Source organism: Aulonocara sp. 'chitande type north' Nkhata Bay, linkage group LG13 (genome assembly GCF_057382095.1).
Source record: "Aulonocara sp. 'chitande type north' Nkhata Bay isolate Kocher_YH1m ecotype deep benthic linkage group LG13, A_spYH_male_GT1.1, whole genome shotgun sequence".
Classification (NCBI taxonomy): domain Eukaryota; kingdom Metazoa; phylum Chordata; class Actinopteri; order Cichliformes; family Cichlidae; genus Aulonocara; species Aulonocara sp. 'chitande type north' Nkhata Bay.
Genome location: NC_141356.1, coordinates 18,412,581 through 18,430,942, shown reverse-complemented (window position 1 = coordinate 18,430,942; position 18,362 = coordinate 18,412,581). Strand labels below are relative to the sequence as shown.

Below are 18,362 nucleotides of genomic sequence, written 5' to 3'. Positions count from 1 at the left end.
GAGACGGCACTGCTTTCATTTTTTGCAATCTTGGTTGTAAAAAAACTTATATGACAAGGGAGGGCAAATTGCATTGACTTTTCCAATGTTTATTTATTTTTTATTTTTTGGTTTAGGGTTTAAAAAGTGAAGCCAGTGACATTATCAGTGTAAAAGATGGACCCTGTGGTTTTTGCTGTTGTCATCTTGGTTGCAAGAAAAAAAAAAAAAAACTAAACAAAAACACCTGATCTTACAAAGATGGGCGCATGCATGGGCATTTTTGTTGTTGTTGTTGGCAACGGTCTCTAATAGCCAGTGTTGAATCCTCTGGTAAGAATGTCTTGACATAACTAGCACACCAAGCACACAAGCTCCAGTGGCGCAATCGGTCAGCGCGTGGTACTTATAAGACAGTGCACTGTAGAGCGATGCCGAGGTTGTGAGTTCAAGCCTCACCTGGAGCAAATGTGTTCTTTGGTAGTTCCTCTGATAGAAATCTGAGCTCTTTTTAGGTCCAGGTATCGATAAGAACAGGCATCACTAGTGTTAAAGAAAGACTCGATGAGAGCTTCGCTTTGAACTGTCGTCATCTTGGTTGCATACCTCCCCCACCCCCTCACCCCCCCAAACAAAACAAAATAACCCCTAAAACTGATGTAAAAAAGGTCGCTGCTTATGTATTGGCTTTATCAACCTGGAAGCTACATTCAGTAACGTCTGAGGTTTTGGGTCAAAAAAGTGAAGCCAGCAGTGACTTGAGTTGTAAGAAGACGTCGGAATCTAGACTTGACTAATGCCTCAAGCACACAAGCTCCAGTGGCGCAATCGGTCAGCGCGCGGTACTTATAAGACAGTACTTTGTAGAGCAATGCCGAGGTTGTGAGTTCAAGCCTCACCTGGAGCATCTTGACTTCATGGTCTTTGAATTGCTGAGGCACAGACCTTTTTAGTGGAAATGTCATCTGAATTTCAGGAGTGGGACCACTCCTCCTTGACACCCCCTTTTCAAATACCTGCTGTTCCCCCCCCCCCCCCCCCATTTTCCCCTCTCTTACTTTCCTTCATTCATTTCTCGTTAGTACATGGGGATCTGTTGGGCCCGGGAGCCGTCACCAGTCTCCTTCGAGGCCTTCCCCAAACCGCAGCACCAGTTCACACTTCCTCATTCCCCATTGTTACCGAGGATGTTGTCCTAGCTAGTGAAATGTTCAGCTTTATAAAAGATTAAACTTGCATTTAGGAATCAACTGTGTAAAAATCTGACTACCGAGACAATGGCAGCCAGCAGTAGGCGACTCCTCTGTTTGCAAAATGAGTCAGGATTTCTGGAATTACTTTGTTCAATCTAACCCTAGTTTAAACTTTGCAGCTCAGTTTATATCACCTGGTTATCACTACCTATATCTGTAGTTCTAAGAATATGACCATTTTAACTTTGCAAATCATTGACTCCATTTAAAGAAAAAGAAAGACAGGTATGCTTTAGGGAGTGGCTTTGTTATACATGACAAGTTGCTACTATGACTACAAGGTGGCACTTAGATTGTAGGTTTCGTGGTGAACATGCGGTTATCATTATTTTTTATCATTAATATATATTACTGTGCACTGTTGCCCAACGGACATCAAAAGTGACAAAAATATAACCTTTGTTCAACACTTTTCAATTTCTTTGCTCCATAGTTGCAGTAAAACATAAGAGGTATCCATCAGCCTCAGCTAATCAGGAATTTCATGCATTACTAAATATATCCAAAGCAAAAAGGACAAAACCCCCAATGACTTTAATAGATTTAAAATTTATTATTAGCACGTTTTGCAACAGTTCAAAATTAATTCTCAAGAGTCAGAATGTAAAATATTTCTTCTGCTGTAACATTGACTGCATCAGTATCATAGGTTTGATATGGACAATGAAGTTGGTGTTATACTGAAAAGCACTGAACTTTAGTCCTCAGTTGAGGACTCTTACAAACAGAGTCCATCACATTTTGAGACGTTAACAAAAACCAAAATTCTAGCAAACAAGTTCCACACATACTGTTACTAGAAAAAAAACAAGTCAGATAATCCATTTGACACTATTGGTTTCCTTCAGTCCACTCAAGTCTCCTTTGGTCTTATCCAAGCATCAGCCTTCCCACGCATTACCAGATGGTGCGTTTGACACCTGCCCAGATCGAGCGTTTCAACCCCTGTGCAGCTCGTACGTCATCCCAGTGCAGCCGGGTGTTGGGAATCTCATCCTCTGACTCTGGGTTGGGTCGTGCGCCGTCTTTGGGACTCGCCACCACCATGGGCAGAAGGCCACGCTGCGACTGAAACTCTACAACATGGAGCTGCTTCTTGTCAGCCAGAGTCTGGTGGGTTTCCTACGGAGAAACAGAAGAGGTAGACATTTTTATATGGAAACTGCTATTGGGGCTATGAACTTAGCAGCTTCTATAATATAAACTTTTTCCATAAACTTTTAGTTTTTGGAACTACAAAGTTAGTGACTTGGGAAATAAAATCCAAATGAGTATTTTCAGCAATATTTAGACAATTTTTTAAACATTATTTTCATAAAGTTTTAAAGCATCACATTTTTATAGTTAAAAAGTTGCTTGAAATCTAAATATATTTTGACCGAAGACCAGTGAAGTGGAGATAGCAAAAGAAAGAGAAGTTAGGTTCAGACTGTGAAGAGCAAAATAATGATACCTACAGCTGCACTGAGAGAGCTCGGGTGAAACAGCCATTTAGAAAATGTGCTGGATTTATAACAGAAAACATAACAAGAAAACTATTGGAAAAATAAATGCAATAACTGCTTCATCTCAAATGTCTTGTTTTCATCACCACTGAAGCCCCAAATTATAACTGAAAGTAAAATAAGATTAGTTGGCCAGAATTATTAAGAAGCCAGATATTTCCCCTCAGGGATAAACTGAGAAAAAGCTACAGGTGGAGGTAATGTTGCAGTAACATTACTCAGGTGGACACAAATACAATCCCTGTCTAAACAGGCATCCATTTGCTGGGAGGTTAGCTGTACTTACAAGGTGATAATATGTCACTATTGTGTTTTCAGCATTCAGAAGGCCACCTGATATGGTGCAAATGACATCAGCAGTGAGTGTCCAGTTCCATCAGAGACCTTTACTGCAAGCCTGCTGCATCCACTGCTCTCTTTCCCCATGTTTGCTCTCTCTTTCTCTTTATTGTTACAGTGGAGTAACAAATGGCAAAAATGATCTTTATAAAATTAAGAAAGCTAATAAGAATCTGAGCTCTTATGCTTTCATGAAAGTTTATGTTCCTGCTAAAACCTGTATGCTTTTCCAAAACCATAAAACCAATTTGTGAAAACGCCCCCAAACATTTCTTACCTGACTGGCTAATCCGGTGAAGAGAGCCCGGGTGATGTTCAGGAGATTGACTGATCCCTCTACTTTGCAATACATGTCTTTTATACCGATCAGCTTGCAAAGAGTGATGACCGCCCTGTGGCAGTGCAGACCGTAACCTGCAGACACAGACATTTTCAGGACACCACGGATATCTTAACTGCTGCTGAATGTGCAAACAGGTATCTTTCTGCTGAAAGGTCAACTGTACTTGCAACTAAGGCTGGTGGAAAATGTAAAGTTTTTTCTTTTAGACTTTAGAAAATCGTGCAATAAAAGAGGACATTTTGGAAACTGAAATATACCTTTGCTTTGTTTTTTCATGCAGAGCGTCGTCCTCTTAAACTTGGAATCAATGTCATGGTAAACTATTGGAAGAGAAGAACAACAGCTTAATTATACTAACTGGCTGCAGAGCAGAGAGAAAACAAGCTGCTGTACTGAGACATAATAATCAGACCAAAATGATGCCAGAAAATTGAATTATTTTTTTTTACAAGCTTTGTGCCATTTCTGAATGAAAGCACCTGTGTTTTGTTATGCATCTTTTCCCCTGCTCTCCCTCAGGTCTCCTGTTTCTCTACCTGCCCACCAGATGTCCTTCCACATGCCAGTATTGCCTGCTCACTGCAGCAGCTGTGGCTAATTAGTTATTCAGTGACACACAGTCCTTGAGAGGGAACTGTGTGCTGCTGAATGAAGCCGGTATTATAGCTTCAGGTTAAAATCTTGTTCTTGCGCTAAAGCGCTTTTACACACTTCACAGGACATTGTAGATGAGGAGAATAATCAGATCACATGTAGAGAGAGCTCATTTGTAGCAGCTGAAAGAGGTCCCGCTGTTTTCTGTCAAAGTGACAAAGTCAGAGCAGAAAGAAATCTTGCTAACTCCCACATCGGAAACACTTTTCTATACTTAAGTAACTGAAACACTGAAATAAAAGTCTACCCTAGTTCAAACCAGTTAAAATGAGTGTGGGAATTGACTGTAATATCATCCCAGGATGTTTTGGTCTCTTACAACAAAGGTGAAAATGTACCTAAATCAAACACAACCAAACTCGCTACTGGCTTTAAAGTAATTCAAATTCAAACAGTAGCCACTGTAAAATCAGTGCAGCTCACTGAGTATCAGACAAACAGATTGGCTAAAACCTTGCAGCAAATAAAACTTGAGCGATGGAGCAACAAAGGCGACAGAAAGTTAAATTTATCCAGGCATAATTGGAGTTTTGATACAATTATAACATTCAAAACAAGAAAGTAAACAAATGAGTCACACTGTCAGGTTGCAGATGGACACATAGGGAGAGCTGGCATGTGGCAGCATCATCTTTCCATGAGCCTAAAAACATTTTCTCAGTTTCCAATTCAAGCTGGTTGAAATACAGAACCAACGATATACACACACACACAAAGACACTGACACACATGCAGTTCTTCTGGTTTTAGACCAGAGCTGGAAGCTAACTTTCTCCTCCGGTGGGCCAGTGGAGGCCGATGACTCATGCTCATTAATCTCTCAGGCTCTGCTCTCCAAAGAAGGCCAAAGAAGCCAAATTAAGTCTTACAATTAGAACGGAGAAGCAGTGCATTTTAACTCCCAAACCTTTCTTTACAAATGAATATTATAGATCATATCCTTTGTATGAGTACCAGCAGGTAATGGGAGGGTACAGTGTTGAATCAGAGGAGTACATGGAGATAAAGGCGTTGAATGAAAGTGATGCAGAGAAGAGTGGGAGAAGAGGGAGATGTAATTCTAAATTTCCTGGTACTCATGTCTTCTTCAGTTAAACCCTTCACCCATGCTCCTCTAATACTTACATAAGAACTTACACTAAATTAAACTTCTTCACACCATCATGCTTGTCTTTGCATACTGCATACGTGGCATTAAGAAGTAAAAGCAATTTTCAGGAAATGAGTTTCCTCGTTAACATGCAAATTAATTTATGCAGCAATCTCCCCCAACTAAGGCTATAATCAGATAGCCTTTTCAAAGTAGAATGAAGCATGAAATTTTGATTGTTCTGTATCGTGTTCATCAGATTCTGTTTACAGAGACAAAGGCTGGCAGGCATGTAATACTAAGTTAACATAAGCATATAATAACAGATGGAAATTTAAAATGTGAATAAACAGACCGCAGTTTTATGGAGGAAGAGAGGAAGAACAAAAGGACAAACGAAGATTCAAAGTCACTTACTGGTGTGGTCATTGTATCGTTCTATATAGTACAAGTAGTGGATGGCTCTGTTCTTGGCCTGCAAATAAGAGTTACATGACAAAAGACACACAGATTGAAATCCAGCAGTTACATTAATATAGGAAAATATATTAATACTATTAGTAGAAAAAGGCCATGTAGTAAAGTCCTTATTATAAACATAATGAAACGCATCAAAGGAAGTCTTGAGTCTTGTCTCTTTAGATGCCATTTAGCTCACCTAATCATCTAATGTATAACCATAATAAAGTGAGTTTAAATGTGCTATTTAAACAAGCTTGATTTGATTTGAAAACCTGTTTATGTTGCAGGTTTCAACAGCACTTACCCAGAAAACACTGTTGAAATATAACAATATTGAAATATAATGTTATTTCCCTAGTCAAAAGTTAAAAACTTGCATGGTAGATGATTAGATAGATAGATAGATAGGGTGATCGTGGCTCAAGAGTTGGCAGTTCGTCATGTAATCGGAAGGTTGCCGGTCCGAGCTCGGACAGTCTCGGTCATTGTGTCCTTGGGCAAGACACTTCACCTACTGGTGATGGCCAGAGGGGCCGATGGCAGCCTCGCCTCTGCCAGTCTGCCACAGGGCAGCTGTGGCTACAACTGTAGCTGCCTCCACTAGTGTGTGAGAGTGAATGAATAGTGGAATTGTAAAGCGCTTTGAGGGTCTCGAAAAGCGCTATATAAATGCAATCCATTATTATTATAGATATTATTCCTGGGAAGCGTAGTGGTCTGGTCAGGCAGTCTGTTACAACGTGAGAACTATGATCATATCAATAAAGAAAGGAAATGCACATTTTTGTTTTGTTGTTTATTTTTGTTTTTTTTTTAAATATAACAACATTTTATTGAGACTAGTTTACTATATGGTTGTAATCAGATCTGATATCCCTGTGTTGGTCTTGTTTCTACATCATCATAACAATCTTGGTTCCAGTATCAACCTTGCAGTGTACCTATCATGTTGCCTGAGCCTTCAGTTAAGTTTGGCCAAGTTAGCTAATGCTACAACAAAAAGCTATCACCAGCCTAACTTGATAATATATTTGTTATCTTGCAGACATTCATGAAGAAAATAACTGAATAATTGAATAAAGACATTTTTTCCCCATTTTCCTCCACTTTATAAAACTAGAATATTACAACACTATTGGTCAGCTCCAGTGTTGATGCTGGACCAACATCATTATGATGATGCAGGAATGACACCAGCACGGGGATATCACATAGCTACGTGCACAGGTCCTCTTCACACACACAGACTGGATGCTCACTTTAAAATGATAACATCAGATTTCTGCATATGCTGATGTGGATTCTGTCACACTGAGTGTTTGCCACTTGTCTGGACTGACACAATCATCACCCCCTGATGTCACTTGTATATGCTTATTCAGCGGCTTCAGAATGCGAGGTCAATCATAAATTTGAATCTTTTCATGTGTCGCTTATCCTTTTCAAAACCTTCTGGTACAAAGTCTATGATAGACGTCCAGCAGATGACGCGATAACATCTCCAAAATCTTTCGTTTAGGAGATATTTTTTAGCCAAGACCAGTCGAAAACCTCAGTCGACAGTTATTTAACAAAACGCTTGCAGGATATGTGACCTTAAGCTGTCCCAAACCTATAAACGGCATCTGAAGCTACACTGATATATGGTTTGTGGTCTTACCTTCCTCAGAGCCGTGTTCCTGTCTGCTGCTTTCCCCAAAGCAAAGCCTGGAAGGAGGAAAGAACATTGGTCTTAAAACACCTCTGAGTGCAGAGTGTTGAGTAGTCACTGATGCTTGTGAAGCTCAGTGTAACAGAAAATGTAAAATTCATCATAGTATGATTCATTAAAAATTAAACAAGATTCTCTTGAAGAAATCACAGCTTGTGATGCTTTTCCCGTGTTATTAAACTAATGACTGAGTCTTTATGCTAATGAGCAATAACATGATGAAGTTTTCGAAAAGCAGCAGTGACACACTCTATAATAAGAGGTTAAATGCAGGCGAGCTTCAGGAAAGTATGCAGAGTTTCGTCAGCAGTTTTCCCTTTTTTTTTGCTGCTGCTTGAGGATGAAAAGTGTCAAACCCATTTCCTGCACTTCCCCATATCGGCAGAGGCTGAGGCATTTTAGAAAAGCTCAATTAAAATAACTGTCAAAATCTATTTTGGCTCTGTGTCATGTCTACAGAATTCAAAACATGTTAAATTATGTTTCTTATCTCTCTTCCTCACACTATAATACCTTGCATTTTCAATAAACGTGATTATCAGGGACAAAACGTTTAATAGATTGGATTTATCATCATAAGTTGCTTCCAGAGTTTATTCATTCATGTATTTATTTTTTAGAGATTCAAACCTGCGGCTCCGTTGCCATTTCCCACTGCGACCAAGCAGCTGATGGACCTCTTTCTGCCTTCTTTGGCTGTCATGTTGAACACACTCTTCACCTACAAAACAACAATCATAAACAAACACTATCTTGAGCTCTAGTGTAGCTATTATATCATACACACTGCAAATATAAACATAAATAAAAATGTGAGATTTTTCTGCAGACGTGCTGCAGTCAGTGTGGTTCTGCTGGCTGTGAGCTCCAGCATGCTGTATAGCCTTCTGTAGCCCATTATGAAACAGCTGGAATGAGGATAAGCAACTCTATAACTGAAGTCCTCTGCTGGCAAACAACCCTGCAGTCTGGAAGAGAATTTCTACCTCAAGTGAAGCAGTTCTAGTACCTTAGGTGGGACAGAGGGAGCTGAGAGGCAAAGCAAATCTCATAATTTATGAGCCCATCTACCATCCCATCGTTACCTGTGAGGTCTGGGCAGTGAAAAAGGAATGAGATCACAGAAAGTCATAATTAGTTTTCCTCACATGGGCTATGGAGTGATGAGTGAGAGCAGTAATGCTGCTCCTTTGCATTAAAAGAAGTCAGCTGAATACATTTGCGCATCTAACCTCCCTAGAGAGGCTTTTTATACTGGAGGGACTCTATATCCGTTCTAGCCTGGTGCAAGTGGCCAAGGATCAGTCCAGCTGGCTATTTTGCTTAGTGTGCTGCAGCTGCAGCCACATTCTGGATAAGCAGCAGCAGATAATAATGACATAATGATATGTTACAACTGTTATTGCTCATTATAAACTCTTGCAATTACATACTGAGATTAATTTATATACTGAGATCAAATATCAGGACAACAAATCAGCCAACTACTGTCATCTGTTTTTATGGCACAGATTAACTTCCAAAGCTCAAAAGATGAATGAAAACAAGCATTTGTTGTATAACTTCGGCGTAGTATCATTTGATTTTATGCATTTTGGCTTTTATGCTCAAGTCAATAACAGACAAGTTAATGAACCGACAAAAACAAATGCGTGGAGTAAAACATCTGCAGCTATAGCACCACAACAAAGCTATTAGTTGTGCATTTGTGGTCAATCCAGACCCGCATGCCTTCCCAGATTTAAGTGACTTTCATTGATCTGTTATGTAAAAAAAGCGGCAGTCATCTATCTATCTCAGAAGCACACACATATCCTATCCACACAGGCTGATCAACTCTAGGCAATATGATTTTGAAACACCAGGGGGCAGCATAGATCCACTACAGAGGTTTGAAAGAAGAGCGGGAGGAAAAGAGGTGACGGATGAAGGGTAGAAGGCAAGGGACAGAAAGAGAACAACAACAAATGAAACTAGAATCAGATCCAGCGTGTAAGGCTGCAGTTTAGACTAGATATAAATGTAGTGACAACTCTCAAATTCAAAGAATCTAATATGTGGGGACCGAGGATTAGTGTCACCAATTCAATATCTCATCAAATGTGCGATCACGTCACAGCCTCCTATTCTGTGTCAGTTATGATGCTGAATTATGGCCTGACGAGAGCTCTTGTGGAACATTATGACGACACAGTGAAGTTGACCTTTTTCATACAAAATGTCATCACTTCATTACTTGATATTATTAGACATTGGTGTGAAATCTTGTAATAAGTGAATGTATTCGCATTATAGTCAAAAACATGCTCTGTAAGATCACACTGAACTTGACCTTTGACCACCAAAGTTTAACCGATTCTTCCTCAAGACTAAGTGACCATTTAAAAATCAAAGAACAAGAAAAAATGATGATTAGATGGTGAAAGATCTATTTGTTGTGAATGTTCTAAAATCTGACTCAAAAAATCCTGATGAAATGCCTGAATGTGTGGAGATGAAACATCCATTTGTGTGTGTGACATCTGAAAACGGATGTGTCTGCATCTTTGTCTTAATAAGAGATGTGCAAAGTACCAACACTCAAAGAAGCCTCAAGAAGAACTACAATAAATGCACACGGAATAAATTCAGCTCAAAACCAAGAGGCACAGTGAAAAGTGATAACCAGCGATCCCGACTAGTTCATTAAGCAAATTTAATTAAGATAATTATAGTGCTAATTAGAAAATATTTTTGGTCTAATTAGAAAATATTTTTTGTCATAGCACCTTTCACAGTATGTTTCATTAATAAAATGTTCATTTAGGATTACTCTAAATTAAAAGCTCATTTTACCACTGAACTCCACAACAAGCTGCAAAAATAGAACAACAGGTACTTTAGAGTCTAGTTTAAGACCTGGTTCCTGGAACTCTCATTTAAGCCATTTTTGGATTCAAAAGGAGGAAAATATCTGACTTATTACTAGCTAGATGCTGTACTGTGTTCACCAGCTTGTCTCTGAATATGTCCATCAAACGCTTATGGAAAGCTTTATGACTGAAAAAAGGGTCTGCTGCAGCAAAAAAAGATGCTAACATACTGAAGAGCTGCAATTTGGCACTACTGCCAAATCCACTTTCATATTGAAATCACTCAATAATTCACTGTTCATATGAAAAAACAATGACTCCTGTGGCTTTAAGCATATAATAGCTATGATGTGATTTCCAATAACAGGTATTGAGTTGGAGGGGTTTAAATATTGACTATAAGACAATTCTCATACAGACACACACAGGTCACACAACTGCTTACACACAAGGTCTATATGAAAAATCTGTGTATCTATGTACAGTATTTTGACAGTTCAATACTGGTTTAAGCATTGGCGGCACTTTGTGTTACTTTGCTGCTTATGTATGGCAGTGGTTTGTGGTGTTCATGTTGCACTTGTGTTAGTATCTGTCTTATTGATGTGGAAACACTGTGGTTATTTCTTCAACTCCACAGTTGGATATTGCTTTAAAAGTATTCCCTCAACGATACACACAAATACAGAAATATTACTGAGGTGGAAAGATAAGTGAAGAAGCGATTGTACATTCAGCAATAAAACACCCATCAAATATTTATTTATTCTCTAGTAAAGGCAGAAAATCAAATATTAAAGCTTCCTTTGCTCATTTTGTGCGAGTGTGAATGAGAGGGGAACAATAATAGTACAAAAAATGTAAAACTAAGAACGTGAATGGACAAAATTCATTCAGCTGATTTTAAACAGACAAGAAAAATGTTCAATAAAAGAGCCAACAATTAAACACTGATGCATTTACAGTATTTCCCACCACAGCCTGAGTGTAGTATAGTAAAGTTTTCTTTTCAGGTTGGAGCCAGAACCAGAACTTCAAACCTTGTGGCTCAGAGTTAGGGCTCAGAGTTAGCATAAGAATTTGGGCGTGACTGAAGTGCATTTTAAGCTTAATTCAGGTGGTTTAACTGTTATTACTGCAGTTTCAGAGACACAAAATTAAACTTGCAAATGTAATTGGAAAAAAATCCTTTGGAGCCAATGATTGCCTGAAGTCTAGAATCCATGGACATCACTAAATGCTGCGTTTCCTCCCTGCAAAGTCTCCTACTACAGCTGCCTTCATTTAATGCATGCTTGAAAGTCATTGAGGAATATCTCATTTCTTTGCCTTGAGCTTTTGGGTTGCTTTTGCTGTGTACTTTGGGTCATTATTATGCTTATGCTATCATCAATACACATGAATGCCCAGGTTCCACTTGCAGCCATGCATGCCTATGCAACAACACTGCCTACACCACATTTGACAATGATGTGGTATTCTTCAGCTCATAAGCCCATCATTCTAGTGCAAATTAATCTTGTTTTCATATGTCTTCATATGTCACAAGACTTTGTTCACCAAGAACTACAAGTTCTTTCAGCTGTTTTCTGGCAAATTGAATCTTCTTGTTATTGACTTTAAACAACTCTGGGAAATGATTCATGTCATCATGCACTTTTAGTTTTATAGCACTTGTAAGGTGTTTTGGTGTTGCTGATCTGAATAACTGAATAACTACCTAAGTTCAACACATGGAATCAACTCCAGCTCTTTCATCTGCCAGATTATGAGGGAACCAACCTCATGTGGTCAAAATACTGGTCAACTCTTCACTGACTTTCATGCCTCTCAAAAAGGTGGACTATGTACCCTGTATAAATACTTATAGACTTGGCTGTACATGATTATCATTGTGCTAGGTAAAGATCAAGGTATGATACTACATATATACATGATAATACATATTATGTATTAGAATTTCACATAAAGATAACCACAGACAACATAAAGAAACACAAAGTGAAAAAAAAAAACGCAAAATGAAAACAAGCCATAATAATTATGAGCTAAAAACTGAATAAAAAACAAGCCAATCGAGTGTGAAATTGTCTGAGTATGTAAATGTATTCCATACTCCAGTGATAAGTGGCAACAAAAAAAACAGTTGTTACAATACGAGTGAATGCAACTCAATCCCAAGTGAAGGACCTGCCTGGCCTGCCTCATCAAGGGGCTTCTCTCTGCCTCCCCTCATGCTCCACCTCTCTTTCTCTGAGTCTCTCCATCTCTCTCTACACCAGCAAACTGAAAGAGTGAATTTAGCTAAAGGGCATATCATGACTGGTGGGAAAAATGTATTTATGAGTCAAGCTAACGCTTTGAAATGGAAGTCTATAGGAGCCACTACATAGCACCAACTTGTTTCTGACAGAATGCATTCAAAACACCTTCAGCTGTGACTGTGAAAGGGAGGTAAAACATCACAGAAATGAAGGACATTGATCCCTGGAAATATGAATAGTACTTCCTGCCTGCTTGTATGCATTTCCTTATGTTGTTCCTATGAGCTGCGAATAGATCTTGCACTAGCGCCCTTTCATTGGACTAACCCCACACCACCTCCAAAAAAACAGTTCACCTTGAGGCTTTTATCCCTGTCAGAGAGCGCAAGTGATAAAATAGTGCTGAATTCCAGCAGAGGGAACTTCAAAGTCAAGATGTGCCTTGAGCGTCGCTCGTTACGTAACATACACTTCAGTAAAGGGTTTATAATATGACTGCAGGGCCACAGAACAAGGATTGGGGTCAGAGCAGAAGCAAACACCAAAACAATGAAAAGACAACCCCAAGGACACATGCAAACACATGGATGCACAAAAACAGTGACTTAACGACACCTCCACATGCCTCACATATTTTTTGCCCTGCACTAGCCTTTACAAACCAAAGGTGCACACACATAATGCTCCAAAAAGTACATGCCGTAATAAATGCATGGACATTTTTTCTGCACAATGTGGCAGCAGGTCTTAAAGGGAGGCAGCAACATATCCTCCCTTACTGTCAAGTTTAAGTGTGTAACGAAACTTGCTCTTTATGCCAGGTGCGGACCAGATGGCACATGAAGCGTTTCTGTAAATCAAAATCCAACAAGTTATTAACTCTCAAGTTTCAGCGTGACTTATGGCTGTTCGCAGCCAGTTTCAATTAGAAGTGTGTCTAAAAGCCTCCAGTGATGTTGAGTTCTGGGCTTTACATTTGTCATTTGAGGTGAAGATGCAGTAGTTTTGAGGAGTGTTCACAGCAGAGCAGATGGGCTGAGTTTTTCTCTGCCGGATGAGCAACAGCATGGCAGTGGGAGGATGCTTCTAACTCGCTCTCACTTCTGTTTAATCTCTTATTTTCTCAATCTGTTGCTGCACGTTTTCCTGTCTCCATCAGTCTATATGCTGCAGTACAAGGGACGAGTTTTAACCACATGAAACCAGAAGGTACTGCATGACTACAAATGCCTTCTCTGACTTGCTCTTGCATAGAAACACCATTTTTTTTCTCGAGTATCTTGAGTAAAGATATCAACAAGTGAATAGTTAACAGCTTTTATTTGCTCAGGCATAGCTACAATTGCCATAATTAGTCATACTGGTGCATAATTTAAACTCTGCTAGATTTCTTTGTGTAATTGTGACATGTGATGTGTTGAGAGCCAGATGGCCATATCTGAAGCAAAACGCTAGATTCACAGGCCTGTTTTTTTCTAACAGTGGTGCGAAAGGTAATCAGCTCTTTTACATAATGAAATAACTAATCGTGAAAAGAGAGTGCAGTCATACACTATGGTAGATGGCTATTTGAATATTATAGCACAAGTGTCAAGTTCTTCTTTGGCCCCTCTCCACTAAGTTTAATTTAAAAAAAAAAATCTTTCAGATATTTGTGACTGAGAAGGAGAAAAGGAAAGAGTTAAAATCCCTTTCTGGACTAATGTGTGTTCAAATGAGATGACAAACTGCTGTCTAAAGACTTAGCAAGAAAACAACATTTATAACAGTGTAGGGAACTGTGCGTTAGTCATGCAAATGACTCAGACATGCATGTTTGTGCTTGTGAGACTGAAGGGACGAAAATAGGACTTAATTCACATTCAACTGTAAAAGTATTTTTTGGAAATTAAATTGATCATATAGGGCGAGTGAAAAATTTGCTTTCCTATTCATTTCCTTAATGTAGAACATTTTCATTTGTACTATGTATTACTCTACAACTTGGCATCATGGTTGATTCAGATACAAGCCACCATCATGAGATTAAAATGCACTTGGAGATATATTAATTGATCCAGTAACTGAAGGCAATATTTTAAATTAGATTTGATAAAAAATGTGTTCCCCAAGGATTCTTCAACATCCAACTTTTGGATGAGGTTTAATAAACTATGTGTTGCTGGGTCAACTTCAGTGAACACCGTGTTCCCAATTAAAAGAATCTAACTCCTCTAAATTAACTTTTAAAATAACTCGGTGATGTATGACTGCAAGCTTTTACTTTCAAATGTAATAATACCCGAAGAAATGCAAAATTATCTCATCTTCTTTATTGTCATTTCTGTGAAAATATTAAACTGTAAATGAAAATAACAGTGCTGAACTTTCACCAGCACAAATCTAATAAATACTAGAACTGCCAAAAGGTTCATTTTGACTAATTTACATTTTAAAAATCACTCAATTTATATGAAACTCCATCATCTAACATTTCACCACTTTTTCTAAAAATGAGTTTATTTATAATGTAGTTAATCTTGGAGCACATGGGATAAAAAGGAACTGCCAACAGAGTTATATTAACCCCAACAGAAATCAATGGGAAATGCTGCGCTCAACAATGTGGCATGCTCAGTTGGCTAGCAACATGTATTGTTTACAGAGATTCGTACATGAAGGCTGCTATATAATAACCTAGAGGTAGCTAGATGTCACCAATGCTTTGGCTAATTATGACTCTGGATGTGACTAATAGAAAATATATAGTGGAGTGCAGTTAAAATAAAAAATGAAGAATTATTGCACGACTGACTGAATCTCTCTGGGTATTCTGGCTTCTTCCCACAGTCCAAAGACTTACACCTAGTGGGGTTTGGTTACTGGTGATTCTAAACTGGCTGTAGGTGTGAAATTGAGCATGAATGGTTGTCTGTCTATCTGTGTTGACCCTGTGACAGGCTGGCACTCTGTCCAGGGTGTACCCCACCTCCACCCACCCTATGGTAGCAGGGACAGTCAACCACAATTCTTAATTGGATAAGTGGAAGAAAATGGGTAGAAAGATGAATGGGTCGGGTAGGTGAGGGAGTGTGTGACTGGAAACATATAAAGAAGCAAGCAGGTTGCTGGCTATGTAGAGAAGCCAAACAGAGCACAGCGCAGAGAGTGGAGAACTAATCTGAGCAAATAAAGAGTGAAATGTGGTGCAGAGCAGCCAAATTGGATTGGTTTTGGAGTTGAACGTCAATGCTGAGGAAGGCTGCACACTAGGATGGGTGGTGTTGTAGATTGAACAAGGCTCTCGGATAACATAATAAACACTCACTGATCGACTTTTACAGCAATTAATTTATTTAAATGCATTTCTTATTTTATTGTGGCCAACTGTGTGGTGTATAGTAAGTTACAGGCAATGACCTGCTTCACTTTCAACAGTATACTCTCACTGGTAATTTGCCTAAAGGTTTTATCATGGATCCTTCTCTGTTTGCATCACCAGTAGTTATTATATCAGTAATTCCTTGGAGTTGCTAAATATCATTCACTTTCTATTGACTCTCTAGTTATTGTTGTTTGTTGTTCCTTTGTGGATTCTTAAACATATTTCAACTTTATGATCTGTAATGAAATAATATGAAATCACACAAACTCTTTGTAAATCTAATAAAACCCCCAAAAGTTCTTGTTTGAAGTACTTATTTCGTAAAGTCATAGTTACAGCTAGAAGACTGGTGCTGTTGCAGTGATTCTGGGGGTTTAGAACGTTGGTAGTTGTAGTGTTAAGAAACAAATAAACCTGCATTAGTAGCTTTTGACTTCTTTATTGTGAATTTCACTTTTGATATTAGTATGAATACATGCCTTGACAGTTCAGTGTAGTAAACAGCTCTAATCCAATTCAAAGTTCCTACAAAGTTCATCCAGCCTACTCTTAGTTTACTTTCAACAAAACTTTCAAGGTTGTTGACTTCAGGGAGTATAAAGCAAAAAAGAAACCCTCTTCTGACACTGACAACACTCCATCTCCGTTAATGAAATCACTGAGTCTTGTCCAAGTGTGTGCTGTACTTGGAGAGAGGCCATGAACATCACTTTTGTCTGCGTCGCTCTGACTCTTCTCCATTTTTTTCAGTTACCTCAGCTCTCCGTCATCTCTAGCTCTATTCTTCATCACACTGAGTGTGCCAGAGCCGTGTGCTTTAACTTAATGGGAATTTTTGAAGCTGTAGTTTTTAGTGTAATTGTACTGGATTAGATGATTTAGATGCATTTTGGTGCACATTTTTCATTTGACGATTCTCTGTATAGCATGTCCTCACATACGAGCACAAATTATTTTTTGACTGCTTGGGGAGGCGGATGAGTATGAAGCGGGGGGGCAGCAGTGATCATTTTATCTTCATTTTTTGGAATTTTTGTAAGCCAGCCTTATTAATAAAAATTAAATTAAATTAACTGCCCAGTCTTAACATGAAAGTGGCTTTTTCAGAGCTTTTCATAAGAGCTGCAGGCTAAAATAAGGCAGGGTGGATAGACTGAACAATAGTAGTACAGTTTTCAGCAGGAAGACCAAAATAGTGTACTAAAAAGAGCCTATGAGCTGAGGGCAGCTGTACAGTCAGGGGATAATTCAGCACTGGTTTGTCACTACTTTTAGTCAACATAGGACAAAGCAACCTTTGCTTTGCAACCAAAAGACGTATTTTGAACAGTTTTTGCCTAAAAGTCTGTATGGAGCCACAAAAGATATTTGGACCTTAAAGTGAAGGCAATAAAGCCTAGTCTCCTTTCCATATTACTAACAAGCACAAATAAAATCCTTTACAACATGTAAACATTCTACAGTAGTATTATTTGATATTTAACTGATATTTATCTAATATTTAACTTTCTAGTTTCCCTATATTAATACCACATTTTTGTTGGATTTATTATGTTACAGTAGGGCTGCTCGATTATGGCAAAAATGATAATCACGATTATTTTCACTGAAATTGAGATCACGATTATTTGACGATATTTATTTAACCCTTTAAGATCTACCATAGAACCAAGTCCGCCAGAGCTTATATTATTTTTTTTTTTACATGCTGTAGTGCCATTTGTGGGAGCATTTCAAGTTGCTATACATCAATACAACTGTTATAGCCTATATTTTAAAAATGTGTATGTATTAAGTCCATAGTAACTACATTAATTGCAAAAAAGTGCAATAAACTACAAAAAAATTGAAAATCGTTTTTGTTTTGTTTACATATATTTCTACTTGGAGAAATTTAAGAGGTTTATCCCTCAAAACTTTAAATACAAAAAAGTTGCAAAAAATAGTTTCCCACCACAGGAAATTTATTTTGAGTGTCTTCATAGTTTTATTTTTGGAGATACATAAATTTTTATATACACTGCAGGAAAAACAAAAAAAACAAACCTATGATGCAAATTTGCAAAGAATGTGCATGTGCATCAAAATAAACTATTTCCAGCAGTGCAATTCGAGTTCTAAGGCCTACAAGTAAAAAACTACATTTTCCGCGAAAATGACGTCACTTGCGATAGTTCCCGTTGATGTCTTTTTCAATGTGGGAAGTGTTATGAACAGCTGATCGGATCGGCAAAGCCTGTTTCTGGAATATTATGTTTTTGTTCCTGCAAGCGCTTTTTATGCAATTTTTGCAAAGCTATATGTGGAAGGAAACCGTGACCTAGGACAAGCTGATGGCATAAGATGTAAGTACAACTCCTCTGGTTTCATATGGAGAAAAATTGATTGTGCTAGCTTAGCGGTACAGGTTCTACAGGGATTTAAAAATAGTTACACAGAACGAGCATGCTGCTCTGACCGGCTTTAAAGGGTTAACAATAACAATGTATTGAATAATGACTTTAAAAAATAATATAAAATAGTGTGCAAATACTGATAACAGTGCA

The 18,362-nt window shown here is 38.4% G+C and overlaps 1 protein-coding gene and 2 non-coding genes across 3 annotated transcripts in view; 2 read left to right on the top strand and 1 right to left on the bottom strand.

The window, feature by feature from the left end:
- Nucleotides 1-352: 352 nt before the first annotated feature.
- On the top strand, nt 353-446 carry trnai-uau (transfer RNA isoleucine (anticodon UAU)). The gene is made up of 2 exons: nt 353-390; nt 411-446. It is a non-coding gene; the product is annotated as a tRNA-Ile (tRNA).
- Nucleotides 447-792: 346 nt separating this feature from the next.
- trnai-uau (transfer RNA isoleucine (anticodon UAU)) lies at nt 793-886 on the top strand. Its single transcript has 2 exons — nt 793-830; nt 851-886. It is a non-coding gene; the product is annotated as a tRNA-Ile (tRNA).
- An 875-nt stretch (nt 887-1,761) lies between these two features.
- mrps5 (mitochondrial ribosomal protein S5) overlaps nt 1,762-18,362 on the bottom strand; it is a 33,435-nt gene continuing 16,834 nt past the window's right edge. Inside the window, exons 7-12 of the mRNA XM_086258966.1 lie at nt 7,967-8,057; nt 7,286-7,332; nt 5,581-5,638; nt 3,677-3,739; nt 3,354-3,490; nt 1,762-2,354 (exon numbers count right to left, since the gene is read on the bottom strand). Coding sequence (XP_086115092.1) covers nt 2,130-2,354; nt 3,354-3,490; nt 3,677-3,739; nt 5,581-5,638; nt 7,286-7,332; nt 7,967-8,057 — 621 coding nt within the window. The 3' untranslated portion in view covers nt 1,762-2,129. The remainder of the gene's footprint in view (nt 2,355-3,353; nt 3,491-3,676; nt 3,740-5,580; nt 5,639-7,285; nt 7,333-7,966; nt 8,058-18,362) is intronic.